We start from the raw sequence: 15984 nt of genomic DNA on the forward strand, positions 1-15984 counted from the left end.
CGCCACCTCACATGACCCCGCCTTTCTTTCCTTCCTTCCTTCCGTCCGTCCGTCCTTCCTTCCTTCCTCGCGTGAGCCGGCTGCGGCCGTCACTCATTGTATGTGAGCCCTTCGTCCAAGGGCAGCCAAACATGCCGAGCGTCGGCCCTCAAAAGGAGGCAAAAGTCGACAAATGTCTAATGAACCAAATGAGAACTGTTTCGTCCTTCTCGAACATTCCCCAGTCGTCGTGTTGACGCGTTCACGTTTAAAGCAGACCCCTGGGTACCCGTATGGCGCCCCCCCCCCCCCCACAAAAAAAGTGCTCTCAGCCGCCTCTCCCCCCCCGGATTTTATTTATAGGACACTTCTGTTGCTTGTCAAGAGTCACGCCACTCGGACACGCCAGGCACCAGAACGGCTCGCTCCGCCCGCAGTCCAATCGTCGAATCCTCTCCTCAAGTAGACGTCTTTGAAGGTAACCTCGTTCAATTGTTTCTACTGCGATTAACTTTGACTCGACTTGTCACGTTGCCCGCCTGCCCGACGGCCGGGCTTTCCTCGCGGCCTGACCGACCGAGAGAGATTTGAAATTTCCGATGGTTGCGGTTACCCGATGGGTCAAGTGGGAGGAGCCAAGTGGCCCAAATGAAAGAGTCCGCCTTAGTTCCAAAATTCGCCGCGCGCGCCTGTACCATGAGCAAACTGTCAACCTCGAGGAGGTAAAGGTTCAACAAAATGGACGGACGGACGGACGGACGGACGGACGGACAGGCGCTCGCCCGCCTGCCACCAAAGAAAGATAAAGGGGCGGGGCCTTTGGCCCCCGGCCGGCCGGCCGGCCGGCGGCGTCACAATTCCACCTTGCCGCGGATATATGTATAGAAAAGAAAAGAAAAGAAAGAAAAGAAACAATAAGAAACAATCAGAAATTGCAAACGGATCAGAATCTTGACTCCCAATTATCAAGTAAAGTATCCAATCTGTCAACGTGCGGCTCTCTTTCTTGAGGGCCTCACAACCCACCTGATCATTGGAAACAGCTAATGAAGCCCTAGCGACCCTCCGGGACGGGACGAGACGGGACTTTGACACCATGCCGTTTGTGTCGCCATGAGCGCCCCTCCAGGATCAAAGTGCCAACTCGGACGCGTGCGGCTAAAAACGTGTTGACTGAAACTCGAGCGGCATGACTGGGATGTTGTTGACGTACGTGTGTGACTTGTGGTCACTGTCAGGTCTGTGACATCCACCAGACGGCCGTGCCTCTGACCCCGCCTTCCCCCCCCCTGCACTCCTTCAACCCCACCCGTCCGTCACTGCCGCACAAATATGGCGCTGTCATCACGCTTAAAACTTTGGGAAAAGAAGGTGCGCTCCATGCACGCGCATGTTTGTGTGTGTGTGTGTGTGTGTGTGTGTGCGCGCGCGCATCCTCCAATAATCCAACAGTCATGAGGTCCATGTTGTCCAGCTCGAAAGCCACGAACGAGGTCAATGTTCCAAACAATTGAAATCCTAATAACGTTGTGTCTGTTTGGATGAAGTGTCACAGCTTTGGAACGTTAACTCGCTAGCGTGGTCTCGTTACTGGCAAGCCGCTACTACTAATCATCGACCTGCATCCTACCGCTTTGTGTTTTGACGGGTGATGCGGCCGCAGATTCAGGAGGAGAAGCATCCGGCGCCGGCCCCCGTCCCCCCGCCGCCGCCTCTCTCGGCCCTCCCGGGCGGCTTCCTCAAGCAGCTGGTCCGAGATTGCGAGAAGGAATGCAAGCAAAAAGAGCCTGACGTTAAAGACGACAAAACGGTGCGTGGCGGTGGTGGGGCAGCACGTGGACAAATCTTAGCAGCTCGTTGTTTTCCCTCCAGCAGCCGAGCAAGCTAAGCGACGACTTGGTGCAGCAGTTCCTGCTTCCCGACCAGACTCCGCCCATCCTGGAGGCCGAGATGTTGCTGCGAGCCGAGAAGCGAGGCCCCGCTGCCGCCGGCCCCGCCCTCTCGCCCCGCCCACCCTCATCCCAGAGGAGCGCCGGTGAGACGGAAAGCCGACGGGAGGCGTCCGCCGGAAGCGAGAGCCAGGCGCCCCAGCCCGGTCTGCGGGAGGAGGAAATGGAGGAACGTCAGGAACCCGAAGGAAGTCCAGCGGACACGGCTGGAACGGAATGTGACAGCAGGCGGGAGGTACTTCTTCTTTTCTTATTGTGCCCAGCCCAGACAACACGGAACAAGTACGCACTCCATCTCCGCTAGCTTTTGCGGAGCGCTCCTCCTTTGCATGCGCTCGTCTACGGTACATGTCAGCCTGAGAGAGTAGGCGTCCTAGTCGTTGGACCGATCGAAACACAGAGCAACAAAGCCCGGCCGGGTGTGCGCGTGCGCTTGTCAGGTGAAGGACGTGTGGTACGAGGCAGGCGCCGTTTGGTACGTGCACAAGGACGGATTCACGCTGGGTAAGTAAACGGCGTCTCCGTGCCAGGGTGACCATCATGAGCGCGTCACCACCCTTCGCCTGCGTTTCAGCCACTCTGCTGAAGCCTGACGAAGGGACACCCGATCTCCCCCAAGGCTACGTGAGACTCCGCCTCCACGCTGACGGTTCGCTCATCGACGTGGCCGAAGACCACGTTGACAAAGTCGGTGGGACGGCGGTGTTACGTAACCTATTATTCTTTTGGAAAGTCTTTCTGGAACAAATGTCTACACCCCCAGTGCAACCCCCCCCACCTGGACCTGTGCGAGGACCTGAGCGAACTGGAAAGCGTCAACGAGAGCAGCGTGCTGCACACGTTAATTAGCCGTGCTAAGGCTAACATGCCGCTAACCCAAGCCGGGCCCAACCTGATCAACTTGTGGCCGCCGCTGCAGACCTCCAGCAAGGTGAGGCGCGCCGCTTTGTGTGAGCCGGGCCGGGGCCCGGGCCGGGGCCCGGGCCTCGGACCCAGGCTCTGCCTCATTTTCCCAAATGATGTCTGAGCTCGGCGTCCATGTGCGGCATCAGGCTCCCAAGTCTCGCGGTGGCGAGGCGTGGTGGGACGCTCCGCCCGCTCTGGCCGCCCTGGTCAAGCGGGTGTACGTGTCGCTGGTGGACTCCCGTCGGGACCACTGCGTCTGCGCCGTGGGTCGCAGCGGCACGGGCAAGACGGCCGCCTGCCGGGCCTTCGCCGTGGCGCTGCTGAAGCAAGCCGGAACGGCCGGACCCAACATGAGCGGTCAGTGACGGCACGTGTTGACTCGCCACGCGCAGCAAGTGTGCCGTGACGGGAAATTGGGAAGGCTGCTGGTGCTGCTGCTGTGTTTTTTTCCAGTGGCTCGCGTGCAGGCCATGTTTACGGTCTTAAAGTCTTTTGGCTGCGTGACTTCGGCGCACAGCGAGGCCTCGTCGCGCTTCGCCACGCTTTTCTCCTTGGACTTCAACCACGCCGGACGAGCCGCCGCCGGACACCTGCAGGCACGCAACAGCCTCGCCGACGGCTTTGACCCTGGACCTCAAGACTGACCTTCTTCTCGTCTTTTTCCGCCTCAGACCATGATGTTGGACAAATGGCGAGTTTGTCAGATGACGGCAGGAGAGAGCAACTTCCTGGTCTTCTCGCAGCTGCTAGCGGGACTGAGCGCGGAGATGAGGCGAGTGCTAACAAGGGCTGCCGGAGCATGGGAGCGGCCGACCGCCGACGACGCAAGCTTTTGTCAACCGCGCTAATGTCGAAGGCAAAAGAGTTGTCTCTGGATGATGCTCAAGAGGCCGCTCTCAACGCTGCCAAGATGCTAATGGCACGATAGGGATGAGGACGCCGAGACTAACGCAGCGGCTTCCTCGTCAGGTCGGAACTGCAGCTCCATCAGCTTGCGGAGCAGCACGCTTTTGGCATGGCCCCTCCTACCAAGGTACCCGGCCGGCCGGCCGGCCGGCATTGGCCTCGTCGGCGCCCGTTGAGCCGCCGTCCCGCCGCCATCTGTCCGTCTGTCGCCAGGTTGAGGAAAAACAGCGAGCCTCCGTGGCCTTCGCCAAGCTGTTGGTCGCCATGGAAACGCTGGGCTTCAGCGCCAGCGAGCAGAAGGCCATCTGGCACGTGCTGGCCGGGATTTACCATCTGGGGGCCGCAGGGGCCTGCAAAGGTAATTGCAGATGATTGGTCCTGAAGCAGCAGGTCTCACCACCGTCCTGAGGAGCAGGAGCAGGAGCAGGAGCAGGAGCATTGCTTTGTCATCCAAATGGCTCTCTTGCGAGCATTACGGTTAGCATCGTTGATAGCATCCGCCTCGATGATGTTGGCGTCGAGCGTCCCTTGGGGCTTCCACCATCCCCATGAGTGTTCTTATTCGGATCTTTGTCGCCTACTTTCATCGTCGCTCACCCGAAGGCTAATGGTGTGCGTGTGCGTGTGCGTGTGCGTGTGTTGCCAGTGGGGCGGAGACAGTTTTTGAATTTTGACAGCGCTCAGGCAGCTAGCTCTGTGCTAGGCTGCGAGGGCGAGGAGTTTCACACCTTGGTCTTCAAGCATCACCTCAGGCATTTGCTGCGGAAGGCCACCGGGAGCGCCAGAGAGCACAGCGGCGTGTCCCAGGCTGAAGAGGGTGAGCCTCACGCTAATGTGCGCTAATGTAGCATTTGTGCTAGCGGCCGGTCGGCTGAGGTTGCGCGCGCTAAGGCGCTGGCGCTTCGCTTCCCAGCGCGGCTCGCTCCACGATCACGTGAGCACGTTCTCGTGATGACCATCTTGTGGTCAGGTCCCAGGCTGACGGCGGCGCAGTGCCTCCAAGGGATGGCGTCGGCTCTCTACGAAGAACTTTTCACTGCCGTCGTGTCGCTCATCAACAGGTGGCTGATGAAGGCTGTGTGTGTGTGTGTGTGCGTGTGTGTGTGTGCGTGTGTGTGTGTGTGTGCGTGTGCGCGCGCGCCTGCATGCATCTTCGTCACGTCTTCGCGCGTGAGGGTCTGCCCACCTGTCCGTTTGTGTCATATGTGCATGTGCACGCAGATCCCTGAGCGGGCAGCAGTTGGCGCTGGCGTCGGTCATGGTGGCGGACGCGCCAGGCCTGAGGAACCCTCGCCACCACGCGGCGCACCAACGAGCGGCCGACTTCAGCGACTTCTGTCACAACTACCTGCAAGAACGACTGGCGCACTATCGATACGTGCACACCTTCACAAACAGCCAGGACATCTATGCGCAGGTGAACCACGCACGCACGCACGCACACACATGCATGCAGCCGCAGATATCTGGTCATTCACGCAGACGTGACAGATACACACCGACATTGTGTCACATGCCCGCCGCCGCCGCCGCACACACTCACACTGGGGCTGAATGCGTGCAGGAGAACATTCAGGTGGAGCTGGAGTGCCCCGAGAGCAAGCCGGCCGACGTGGTGTCCGCCATCGATCAGCCGCCTCCTCAGGTGTGCTGAGCAGCTAACATCCATGACACCGATGGCGTGAGTGACGCTGATGGGCCTTTGCCTGCCTGCCTGCCTGCCTGCCTGCCTGCTAGGTGCGCGCGGCAGGCGACGCCCCTCGCGGTCTGCTGTGGGCGCTGGACGAGGAGATGTGGACGCCTGCGTCTGACGAGGGCGCCGCCCTGGAGCACGTGTGCCGTCATTTCAGCGACAGCGGTAAGCGCTAGGGTGACCGTAAGCACGATGATGATGACGACGGCGATGATGATGATGACGACGCGGCGGCACGCCTGTGGCTCCACCAGTGCGTCAATGCGAGCAGCCTCTGAACTGTGAAGTTCAGCACCTAGCGGGAAGCGATGCCGTCCGCTACGACCTCAGCGGATGGTTGGACAGGTTGCGCAACAATCCGGCCGCCGGCAACGCTGGCGAACTGCTGCGCAACTCCCACATGTGAGTCCCGGCAAATTTGTGCGCACCCACCAAATGATTGCGTGCGTGTTCCCCAGCCTACCGGTCAAGTCGCTGTTCACGCCAAGCGGGCGCGCCAATCCCGCTTGCGGCGGCGTGTGCGGCCTGGAGGGCTGGAGCCAGCGCTCCCTGCAGAGGAGCAGCATCGTCCGCAAGACGCTGAGCGCCGGCACGGCGGCGCTGCGCAGACATTCGCCGTGCGTCGGCGTCAAGCTGCAGGCTGTAAGCGAGCGCCGCCCCGCGCACTTAAGCTCCGCCTCCTGCGCCGTCTCTCTGAGCGTGTCTGCGCCCCATCAGGACGCCCTGGTCAACGTGCTGCGCCGGGCCAGGCCCGTCTTCCTGCAGTGCATCGGCGCCGAGGCGGACGCCGGCGCCTTCGACACGGCCCGCCTCCGTGCGCAACTGGAGGCCGCGCAGACGCTGGCCGTGTTGCGCGCCTACCGCACAGGTGAGCCGGCCGGCCGGCCGGCCGGCGTGTTTGCCTCCACGTCAGCCTGCTGGCGCGCTCACATGCTAGTGGCGACTTTGTGCTTGAACCAGGTTACCCGGATCACATGGCTCTGAGCGACTTCCGCTGCCACTTCCAGGCGTTGTCTCCGCCCATCATGAAGCGCTACGCCTCCATGTTTGTCAGCCACGACGAGAGGAAGGTGGGTCACGCGGGACTCCTCGGACGCTCTTCGGCCAACCGCGCCTTCTCGTCCTTTACAGGCCGTGGACGAGCTGCTGGCCGACTTGGACCTGGAGCCCGATAGCGTGGCGGTCGGCGCCAGTCGGGTCTGAACGCCGGCCGTTTTTGGGCTTTCCTGTCACGTTCCCAACTGTTCCTTTTCTTTCAGGTGTTCATGAAGCGCGGCGTGCTGCGCCACCTGGAGGCCCAGCGGGACCTGCAGGTGACAGGCTGGCTAGTCCACCTTCAGGCGGCCTGCGCCGGTCACCTGGCCAGGCACAAGTACCGCACGCTCAAGGTCGGCCATGGCAGCGAAGACGCGTGCGAGTGGCACATAGTCACAGGTGACCTTTGGCCCCCGTGGGTGCGTGCAGGTGCAGCACATGGCGGTGCAGTGCCTCCAGAGGAACCTGCGGGTGCTGCGCAGCGTGTCGGAGTGGAGCTGGTGGAAGCTCTTCTGCCGGGTGCGCCCCCTGCTGGACGTCAACATGGACAACGAGAGGCTACGCGCCAAAGAAGTACACGTGCCCGCGCGCGCACACACTCACACATGCAGACACGGCAATAAAAAGCGTCATCGCCCGCTGGTGATTGATTCCCAATGGGTGCCACGCGTTGGCCACGTCAAGTCAAGCCTGCGCGACCATTTCAGGAAGAACTTTCGGGGCTGAGAAGACGTTTGGAAAAGTCCGAGAAAGAGCGCAACGACTTGCGACAAACGGTGGATGCCTGCGAAACCAAAGTTAGTAGCCGGGCGCTCGCTCGCTCGCTCGCTCGCTCGCTCGCTCGCTCAGGCGACGCCGTGAGCACTGGCCTAACGGCGGCGTACGCGCAGCTGACGGCGGTGACCTCGGAGCTGAGCGACGAGCGTTTCCGCGGCGACGCGGTGGCTCAGGCTCTGGACGTGGAGAGAGCGGAAAGGCTGAGGCTCAGCAAGGAGAACAAGGATCTGCAGGTGAGCCGCCGCCGGCGATCCGTCAGCGAGCAGCACCCAGTAAATGCTGCACCCCTTAGGCTCGCCTGGACCAGTGCACGCTTGCCATGGAGACACTGGAGAAGAATCTGGAAGTGGAACGTCAAAAGATTCGCACGCTGGAGAGTCGGCAATTGGCGGGAACAGGTCGGTTGCTGAGCGGCGGCGGCGCGTCGCTTGCTTATTGTCGTTGAGTTCTCGCTGATGGAGCTCGGTGGTGTTCCTCAAAGAGACACGGACGCCGCTTGCAGTTAACCGGCTGGCTCCGGAAACGTTTGACTTGCATTTTCATTAACTGACAACCAAATTTCAAGCTCGCCTTTATTTGCCGGCCCGCAGAGAGCGAGCTGGCCCTGCAGCTGGAGTGTTGCCAGACGGAGGCGGACTTCCTTCGCCGACGTCTGCAGCAGACGGAAGAGAAGGCGCTGGCCGAGCGCGACGCGTGGCAGCAGGCGGACGCCAAGGTCGGTGACGGCGCCATCCCGACGAAAAGTACCCGGCCCGCCTTCGAGGTCTCACGCGTGCCTGCCGGCCTGCCTGCCTGCCTGCCTGCCTGCCTGCGTGCGTGCGGCGGCCCGCAGGTGGCATCCTTGCAGGCTCAACTGGACCAGTCCAAGCGCGCGGCGACGGAGCTGAAGCGCCACAACCGGCGCCTGGGCCACGACTTGCACGACGCCAGGGTGATGACCGACAACCTGCGCAATCGGAGCCACCAGCTGGAACGCAAACAGCGACGGTGCGTGCCCTTTGCGTCACCTCGCCACTTTCCGACCACACCAGGCTCCGCGTGAACTGGCGAAGCAACGCGCAGTCTAACGTCAGTGAGCTAGGCTAACGCTAACGCTCTCAGATTTGACGGCGAGCTGGCCGCGGCGTTGGCGGAGGCGGACGGCGAGCGGGAGCTGAAGGACAAAAGCCTGCAGGAGAACGCCGCGCTGGGGGTGCAGATTCTCTCGCTGCGCCGAGACCTCCAGGTGAGCCCGCCGGACGACCCGCGGGCCGCACAATCCAACGCGCCCGCGACCCTTTGCCTGCGTCGGCAGGAGAGTCGAGCGGAGGCGTGCCGCCTTCAGCGGCAGAAGGACGAGTTGTGCAGTCAGATCCGCGACCTCAGCGTCCATCTGACGGCCGAGTCGCTGCCCGAGCTGAAGAAGCAAGCGCGCTGTCTGGAAGGCGTGGCCAGCGAGAGGGCGGAGGAGATCGCCGCGCTGAGCGCCACCGTCGAGCGCCACCGGCAGGTCACTTTCACCTTTCTTGACCTTTCGCTTGACGCCAGCGGAGCCGCATAGAGATAAGCGGACGAGGCTGCTGCTGCTGCTGCTGCTGCCCTTCAGGTTCACGTGCGCACCGAGTTGGAGATGGCTCGTGTGAAGCAGATGCACCAGAAGGAGCTGGAGGACAAGGAGGAGGAGCTGGAGGACGTGCACAGGTCGTCTCAGAGGCGGGTGCGTGGCCGGCCGCGTTTGCTCGCTCGCATCGTCGGCCGGCGCCCGCCCGTGACGGCCATTTTGTCATCACGCCAGCTGAGACAGCTGGAGATGCAACTGGAGCAGGAATACGAGGAGAAGCAGATGGTGCTTCACGACAAGCAGGACCTGGAAGCGCTGGTGGCCACGCTGTGCGAACAGGTCTCGTGCACACGTCACGCCCGAGCGGTGACGCCTCACACGCCTCACACGCCTCGCCTCACCTCGCCTCACCTCGACTCGCCTCTTCCAGGTGGGCCACCGCGACTTTGACGTGGAGAAGAAGCTGAGGCGAGACCTGAAGAGGACTCACGCCCTGCTGGCTGACGCCCAGACCCTGCTGGGCGCGGGCCAAAGCCGCAAGAGTCCCGACGGCGGGAGCGCCGAGCAGCTGGAAAGGCTCCACTGTCAGGTTTGCCAGGCAGGCGCTGGCGGTGCGCGGGATGTGCGGCCGGATGCCGTGGATGCATAGTGCAGCTGGATCTGCTTCCAGTTGGAGGAGAGCGAATCCCGACGCCGAGAGGTGGAGGCCGCGCAGAGCACCTTGACGCAGGAGCTGGAGGACCTTCACGTTCGACTGGAGGACATCGGCAAGCAGAAGACTCTGGTCAGACACATCTTTGCCATCCATAGACCAGAACCAGAACCGGAACTCGCGTCAGCATATCGGCGGCGAGGCTGCTCGACCAATGAGAGCGAGCATTTGTGTTCCCAGGCAGATGAGGAGCTCTGTGTCCTGCGGCGGGAGAAAGTCGACCTTCTGAAGCGTCTGGAAGAGGATCAGGACGACCTCAACCAACTCATGAAGAAGCACAAAGCACTCATTGCGCAGGTAGGTAGATAGCTAGCTAGCTCACTGGCGCCTCCCTGGTTTGCCCGCTTGTCCCCTCAAGCCTCACCTTTGCCCCGGCAGTCGTCCGGCGATATCGGTCAGATCCGAGAGTTGCAGGCGGAGCTGGAGGAGGTGAAGAAACAGCGACACGGGTTCCAGGAGGAGGTAGCCGCCGCAACCACCAACGTGCAGCCGCCGCCTTCTCGGCCATCACGTCGTCATCTGCCTTCCTTCCTTCCTTCCTTCCTTCCTTCCTTCCTTCCTTCCTTCCTTCCTTCCTTCCTTCCTTCCTTCCTTCCTTCCTTCCTTCCTTCCTTCCTTCCTTCCTTCCTTCCCGCTTGACAGCTCCAGCAGCAAGCGTCCAGGCTGCACTTCCTGGAGTCGTCCACCGTGGGGCGCAGCATCGTCAGCAAGCAGGAAGCGCGGGTGTGTGACCTCGAGAACAAGCTGGAGTTCAGCAGAGGTCAAGTCAAAAGGTTTGAGGTGAGTCCATTGGCTCGCCAGCCGGACGACTTGTGCTCGAGCCGGAATCCGACACCCGCCCGTGTCAACAGGTGCTGGTGCTGCGGCTGCGCGACAGCGTGGTGCGCCTGGGAGAGGAGCTGGAGCAGAGCGCGCAGTCGGAGGCTCGCCAGCGCGACACCGCTCGCTACTTCCAGCAGCGGCTCCAGGACCTGCGCGTGGAAATGGAGGAGCTGGACCGACGGCAGCAGGAGAGCAGCAGACGCCGCATGGAGCTGGTGAGGCCCACGACACGCAGCGTTGCCTGCCGACCGACCGGCCGGCCGTGCCCTCACCTCCGGGCCTCACCAGGAGATGCAGGTGGAGGAGCTGACGGCCATCCGGCAGACCTTGCAGGCCGACCTGGAGACCTCCATCCGCCGCATCGTGGACCTGCAGGCTGCCCTGGAGGAGGTCCGCTCCAGCGACGACAGCGACTCCGACAGGTGACGGGAAACGTTTGAGCTCCGCCCGAGCGGATTGACCTTTGCTCAGGGACGTCGTCAGTCAAAGTCTTTGCGCTGACAGGGAATCCAGCAGGGCGGAGGATGCTTTGCCTTGGCGAGGGACGGCCTCACCACGCGGCGGCAGCGGCGGCGGCAGCGACACCCTCACCGGTCAGGCGGGGCGCCGCTCGCCGGCCGACTCCTGCGGCTCGCGCACTTTCCGGTAAGACCACGTGCGAGTAGTTTGTGAGTGACGTTTAAACAGCTTTGGCGCTCACCGTCGCGAGTCGGGTCTGGTGTTTGCCACGTGCAGCTCCTTGGAGGACCCGGACGAGAACGACTCGGGCGCGGGCTGTCCGGGAGGAGGACTCGGCAGGGCGGCGTCCTCCTCGGCGCTGTCCGAGCTTCTGGAAGGACTTCGCAAGCGGCGAGTGGGCGGCACTGCCGGCGGCGAGGTGGGGGGCGCGCTTTCGCTTGCCGTTTGTCAACCCACGGCGGCATCGGCCCTGCGCCGCCGGGCCTCTGCGCTCTCCGTTGCATCGGGGGAACTTCCGGAAGCGCGCCCGGGCATTCTGAAGCCGACCTCCCCGCTCCTGCCCCGCTCCGCCGCATCCTCCGCTACGCCGCCCTGCGGCTCAACGGCACCGGCGCTGCCCCGCCTCTCGTTGTTGGCGTCCTCGCTCGCCCAGCGCCCCTCCTCCCCGGGCATCCCAGAAGAGGACCGGGAGCAACGTCAGCGCTCCCCAAGTTTGCCCCGAGCCGTGACGTTCCAGAACCGGCATCTCCTGGGCGAATGGGACGCCGCCGCATCTGTCGCCTCCGACCCGTCTGACGTCCCGCCCGCCATCCGTAGAGCTCAGTCGGCCGGCAGCCTGGCCGGCAGCCTGACCGGCAGCCTGACCGGCAGCCTGGCCGGAAGCCTGACCGGCGGCCTGACCGGCAGCCTAGTCGGCTCGGTACGCGGCGGCCGGCGGACGCTCAGCGTCCGTTTTGGGGATCTGCCTCCCTCCACTCGGCGTGGCAGGGATTCCGCCACGGAGTCGTCCGGGTCCGGAAGCTCGGCGGAAAGTCGGGAGCCGACGCAGCCCCGACGGCGTTCGGACCAGCCCAGGGGAGAGCGGCTGGAAGCTGAGGGCAGCGAGGGCGGCGACGTGGCCTCCGTCATGAGGAAGTACCTCAACAAGGAAAGCGACTAAGCAGCTATTGGCAAGTTGGTTAGCGTCACTCACGTGTCGTGCGTGCGTGCGTGTGTGTGCGTGTGCGCGCGCCTAAACAAGCAGAAGTTGATGTCTGTCACGCGAGTAGCTTGGAATAAAAAGCAAACCTTTTGGTCACCGAGTTCACGTGCCCATCCCTTTTGTCCAGATGCAAATGACTTTGCAGTCGCGTCACTTTTGGAATCGAGCAAGCGTTTGAGATGCTTGGCAAGGTGCAGTGACGTCCTGCGGACACCAGAGAGCGCTGCCGTATGGAAGAAACCCGAGCTGAACAAACTATTGCCCCGTAGCTTGGTTTTCCCGGCTGTTGGCTGACGTCGCTTTTACTTTGAAGGGTGTTTGTTTGTCTGTCCACGTGTCAAGTCCTCTGACCTGACTTGTTTTGAAGAAGCCTAATATGAATTAAGCCTCATGGGAAGGCGCTGATGACTTTTATTTTGAAAGTGTGCCTTCCAGTAGTAATGACTTTCCCCTTCGCTGCTTAATGACTTCAGATGCTGATTGTGATCACAAATCGATAGCAAGGCAGAGCGTTTCACGTGACGTCACGTGGGGCGGTCCAATCAACGCAGGGGAGAGCACAAAGTTGCCCTCCTCCGTTCCCTCCACCTCAGGCTCCAGGACGTCACTTTTCCAACTTGTTGAAGGAGGCCTCCTCCTCTTCGTTCTCTTGCTCATCTCTGGCAGCCCCCCCACGCACACACATCACTGAACCCCCCCTCGCACCCCCCCCCCCCCCCCACCCAGCTCCCCCCCCCACACACACACACACTTCCCGCCCCCTGACCCCGAGCCGCGGTGGTCGCTTGCGCGGCGGGCAGACTTTGCCCCGTCGCCGGCGCAGGCAGGGAGCGGACGATGTTCGCGGCGGCTCCCGCGATGCAGGACATCTCATCCCGCCTCGGCGGCGGCTTCTCACCTCCTCGGCTCACCCCGCCACTGGCGGCCCTGCACGGCATGGCGGCTGACGTGCAAACCCCACCTCCCCGGCCGCGGTCTAGGTGCCAGTCGCAGTCCCAGTCCCAGTACCCGGCCTACCCGCTGCCGTCTGCCGGGGCACCCGCCGCCGCTTCATCGTGCGCGTCCCCGACCACCACCTCGCCCAACCCGGGCGGCATGGCGGCAGCGGCGGCGTCGCCGGGCCTCAAGTCTTCCAGCCTGGGCTCGCCGCAGCTGTGCTCGTCGGCGACGCCCCACGGCATCAACGACATCCTCAACCGGCCCCGCGCGGCCCCTTCCTCGGCTTCGATGGGGGTCCTGAGCGCCCTGCAGCCGCGCTTCGACAGCCTCAGCCCACCACCACCGCCGCTGCCCTCGGCCGGACTCTATTTCTCGCCGGCGGCCGCCGCCGCCGCCGCCGCCGCCGCCGCCATGGTCCGTTACCCCAAGCCCCTGCAAAGCGAGCTGCCCGGTAGGACCCCCATCTTCTGGCCGGGGGTCATGCAGGGGACGACCTGGAGGGACGCGCGCTTCGCGTCATGCTCGCCCCGTGAGTCTTGTTTCTAATAATAATAATAATAATAATAATAATAATAATAATAATTAATAATAATTATTATTATTATTTTATTATTTATCATTCATTGTACCGTCTTGATGGTTCTCATATTTTTCAGTTGAATTGTTTTCAACAGGATGGCTAGCATTGTAACATCCATTTTACATTTCAGACGCGTTTTCATTCATGTCCCCGCCAAATAGTTCCTCTATTTAATTGCAAATTATAACGCAAGCAGGAAATGACAATCTTTGACGGACATTGAAATTATTTTGTCGCCGTTATATTTCGGATTTTAAAAAGCAGTTGCGTTTGGGGGCTGTGGGAGGGAAAAAAGAAAAGTGAAGATGAATATCAAAATGTTATTTCAAAATGATCATAAATACGGGTCTCGTACGGCGAAAATAGTCAACTGCAAACATTTGTTTATTTTTGGAAATAAATGACTTCAGATTGGTTTGAGGCCTGCGGCAGAGCAAAACGAAAATGTTGACGATGGTGTGAAAAGTAGTTCAAATGTTTATTCGTATTTTCATGAAGGTGCTGCGGCTGCAGTGTTCAAAATAGGTACTTTGAATGTTTCTTCATCCAAATAATTCGTTGGCCAGCGGAAATCTGTGCGGGGCAAAGCACACAAAATAGAGACTGACAGTGACGATGATGTTCGCGAAGTTGCTTACGTGTTGATGACTCATCATCATCATCATCCTCCTAATGATCGGCGTCGTTAAAAAAAATAAGAATAAAAATTTCGACTTTCATCTTGTTTTGCAATTTGGGATTTATGTTGTCGAAGGGCAAAGGCAGGAAAGCATTTTCATGATCGCTCGAGACCAAAATCATCATCATCATGAAAAAGTGAACAACACCGAGATGAAAAGTGTGTCGTGGATGATCCTGGTCATGATGTCGATCGCTATTTGAGTCCAGTGCGTTGTTTTTATTTATCTCTATATTTATTTGCTTTTTGTGTTGCGTTTCAGAGCAGAGCTGCGTTCTGGTGGAAGGCAAGGACGGCAAGCGCAAACACACGCGACCAACTTTCTCCGGACAGCAAATTTTCGCTCTGGAAAAAACTTTTGAACAAACCAAATATTTGGCGGGACCAGAACGTGCGCGACTCGCTTTTTCTCTGGGGATGACCGAGAGCCAGGTTAAGGTAAGCCGCGCGCGCGCGCGCGCGCATATCCCAATTTAGGAGCTAGTGCATGTCAGAATGTCGGAGGCCAGCCGGGTACGGCGCGACCCGGCGCGGCGCGGCGCGGTGCAGTGCTGTGCGGCGCGGCGTCCACATTTCTCGGCCACTCTATAAGACTATGATTTTTTTTTGACTCTTGATGAATGATCACGCGTGTGTTGGTGCATGCGTGCGCACGCGCCAGGTGTGGTTCCAGAACCGTCGCACGAAATGGCGGAAAAAGCACGCGGCCGAGATGGCCTCCGCCAAGCAGAAGCAGGACTCGCAGACGGAAAGGTTAAAGGTCAGCACGGACTTGGAAGACGACGACGACGACGACGACGACGACTACGACAAACCCTTGGACCCTGACCACACCCCCCACCACGAACCTCCCCACCTCAACGGCCTCCTCCACAAGCACGCGCTCGTCGTCGTGCACACACCCGAACCAGGCGGCTCATCCTCTTAAAAGAAAAAGAAAAAAAAAAAAAGAATTTTTCCATTTGGTTTGACTTGTAAATACGGTTGGGATTGTACATAGAAACACACACGTGCTTTATTATTATTATTATTATTATTATTACTATTATTATTATTGTTATTATTATTATTATTGTTATTATTATTATTGTTGCGACGATGATGCTTGTTTTGACGATTATTCCTGAGTTCAAACACGTGAACGCAACACGTCATTCAATTTAATTTAATTCATGTAACGTCAGCACTTTCACTCAATAAACAGTCTTTACTACTCTTAGTGTTATTAAATATGATGATCGTTATTCTTGCGCAGAAAAAAAAATATGATCCTAAAAATATTTCCTCATTGGGCCCATAATTCCATTGCTGATTATTATGAGCACAGAATGTTTTTAGATCGGATTAGACTATTAGTAATAATGAAATATGATTATTTAGGGCTCAACGGCGCCGTGTCACGTTAATAAGACAACTCTGCTGAAATGTATATTTTATTTTTATATGTCATCGATTTGTGAATAACGATAAAACTAGCTGAATACTTCTGAGCATAATTCTAATGATGTTAATTGCGGAAAGTTTGGAGTGTTGTGACGCGCTCGTGACGTGACGAGGCCACGGCCATGGAAAGCAAAGTAGAGCGTCTTCAAACAATTGGAATTTGGTTCGAGGTGACGTCACCAGCACCTCCGATTTTCTTTTGCTCGCGAATGACGACGCGCAGCCATGCATCCATTTGATCTCGTAGCGTTTCTCAAAAATAATGTAAGACAAAGAGATGTTCCTGTTTGCATTCCAAAACAAATACCGAATTGTCATCCAAAAATGGTGTCTCTCGTTACATTTAGGAGGAACGACATCAAAT

The 15984-nt window shown here is 59.4% G+C and overlaps 2 protein-coding genes across 2 annotated transcripts; both read left to right on the plus strand.

Moving 5' to 3' along the window:
* The first annotated feature begins 318 nt into the window (after positions 1 to 318).
* LOC125979364 (unconventional myosin-XVIIIb) lies at positions 319 to 12079 on the plus strand. The gene is made up of 42 exons (XM_049737495.1): positions 319 to 457; positions 1218 to 1350; positions 1643 to 1789; positions 1852 to 2163; positions 2369 to 2432; positions 2503 to 2615; positions 2692 to 2859; positions 2981 to 3191; positions 3288 to 3430; positions 3506 to 3606; positions 3804 to 3867; positions 3954 to 4098; positions 4387 to 4557; positions 4711 to 4801; positions 4962 to 5157; positions 5305 to 5385; positions 5478 to 5598; positions 5688 to 5835; positions 5892 to 6075; positions 6151 to 6301; positions 6394 to 6503; positions 6565 to 6630; positions 6693 to 6821; positions 6898 to 7041; positions 7176 to 7265; positions 7359 to 7478; positions 7538 to 7643; positions 7836 to 7960; positions 8078 to 8232; positions 8347 to 8470; positions 8540 to 8734; positions 8831 to 8941; positions 9020 to 9124; positions 9216 to 9374; positions 9456 to 9569; positions 9678 to 9794; positions 9876 to 9959; positions 10140 to 10277; positions 10349 to 10534; positions 10608 to 10741; positions 10824 to 10964; positions 11055 to 12079. Exons 2-42 carry the CDS (start codon positions 1312 to 1314, stop codon positions 11935 to 11937), a joined length of 6186 nt encoding a protein of 2061 aa, XP_049593452.1. The 5' UTR covers positions 319 to 457; positions 1218 to 1311; the 3' UTR covers positions 11938 to 12079.
* Positions 12080 to 12740: 661 nt separating this feature from the next.
* Positions 12741 to 15396, plus strand: LOC125979799 (homeobox protein Nkx-6.1-like). The gene is made up of 3 exons (XM_049738430.1): positions 12741 to 13447; positions 14440 to 14615; positions 14839 to 15396. The coding sequence occupies exons 1-3, from the start codon at positions 12817 to 12819 to the stop codon at positions 15103 to 15105; spliced, it is 1074 nt and encodes a 357-aa protein (XP_049594387.1). The 5' UTR covers positions 12741 to 12816; the 3' UTR covers positions 15106 to 15396.
* The last annotated feature ends 588 nt before the right edge of the window (positions 15397 to 15984 follow it).

Source organism: Syngnathus scovelli, chromosome 13 (assembly GCF_024217435.2).
Source record: "Syngnathus scovelli strain Florida chromosome 13, RoL_Ssco_1.2, whole genome shotgun sequence".
Lineage (NCBI taxonomy): Eukaryota > Metazoa > Chordata > Actinopteri > Syngnathiformes > Syngnathidae > Syngnathus > Syngnathus scovelli.

Bases quoted from the DNA above. Each gene is read 5' to 3' on its own strand.
- LOC125979364 (XM_049737495.1), top strand. From the start codon at position 1,312: ATGGCGCTGTCATCACGCTTAAAACTTTGGGAAAAGAAG. The intron at 3,868-3,953 runs GTACCCGGCCGG...GTCTGTCGCCAG, and splicing joins GCATGGCCCCTCCTACCAAG to GTTGAGGAAAAACAGCGAGC. The intron at 5,386-5,477 runs GTGTGCTGAGCA...CCTGCCTGCTAG, and splicing joins TCGATCAGCCGCCTCCTCAG to GTGCGCGCGGCAGGCGACGC.
- LOC125979799 (XM_049738430.1), top strand. From the start codon at position 12,817: ATGTTCGCGGCGGCTCCCGCGATGCAGGACATCTCATCCCGCCTCGGC. The intron at 13,448-14,439 runs GTGAGTCTTGTT...GTTGCGTTTCAG, and splicing joins CTTCGCGTCATGCTCGCCCC to AGCAGAGCTGCGTTCTGGTG. The intron at 14,616-14,838 runs GTAAGCCGCGCG...CGCACGCGCCAG, and splicing joins TGACCGAGAGCCAGGTTAAG to GTGTGGTTCCAGAACCGTCG.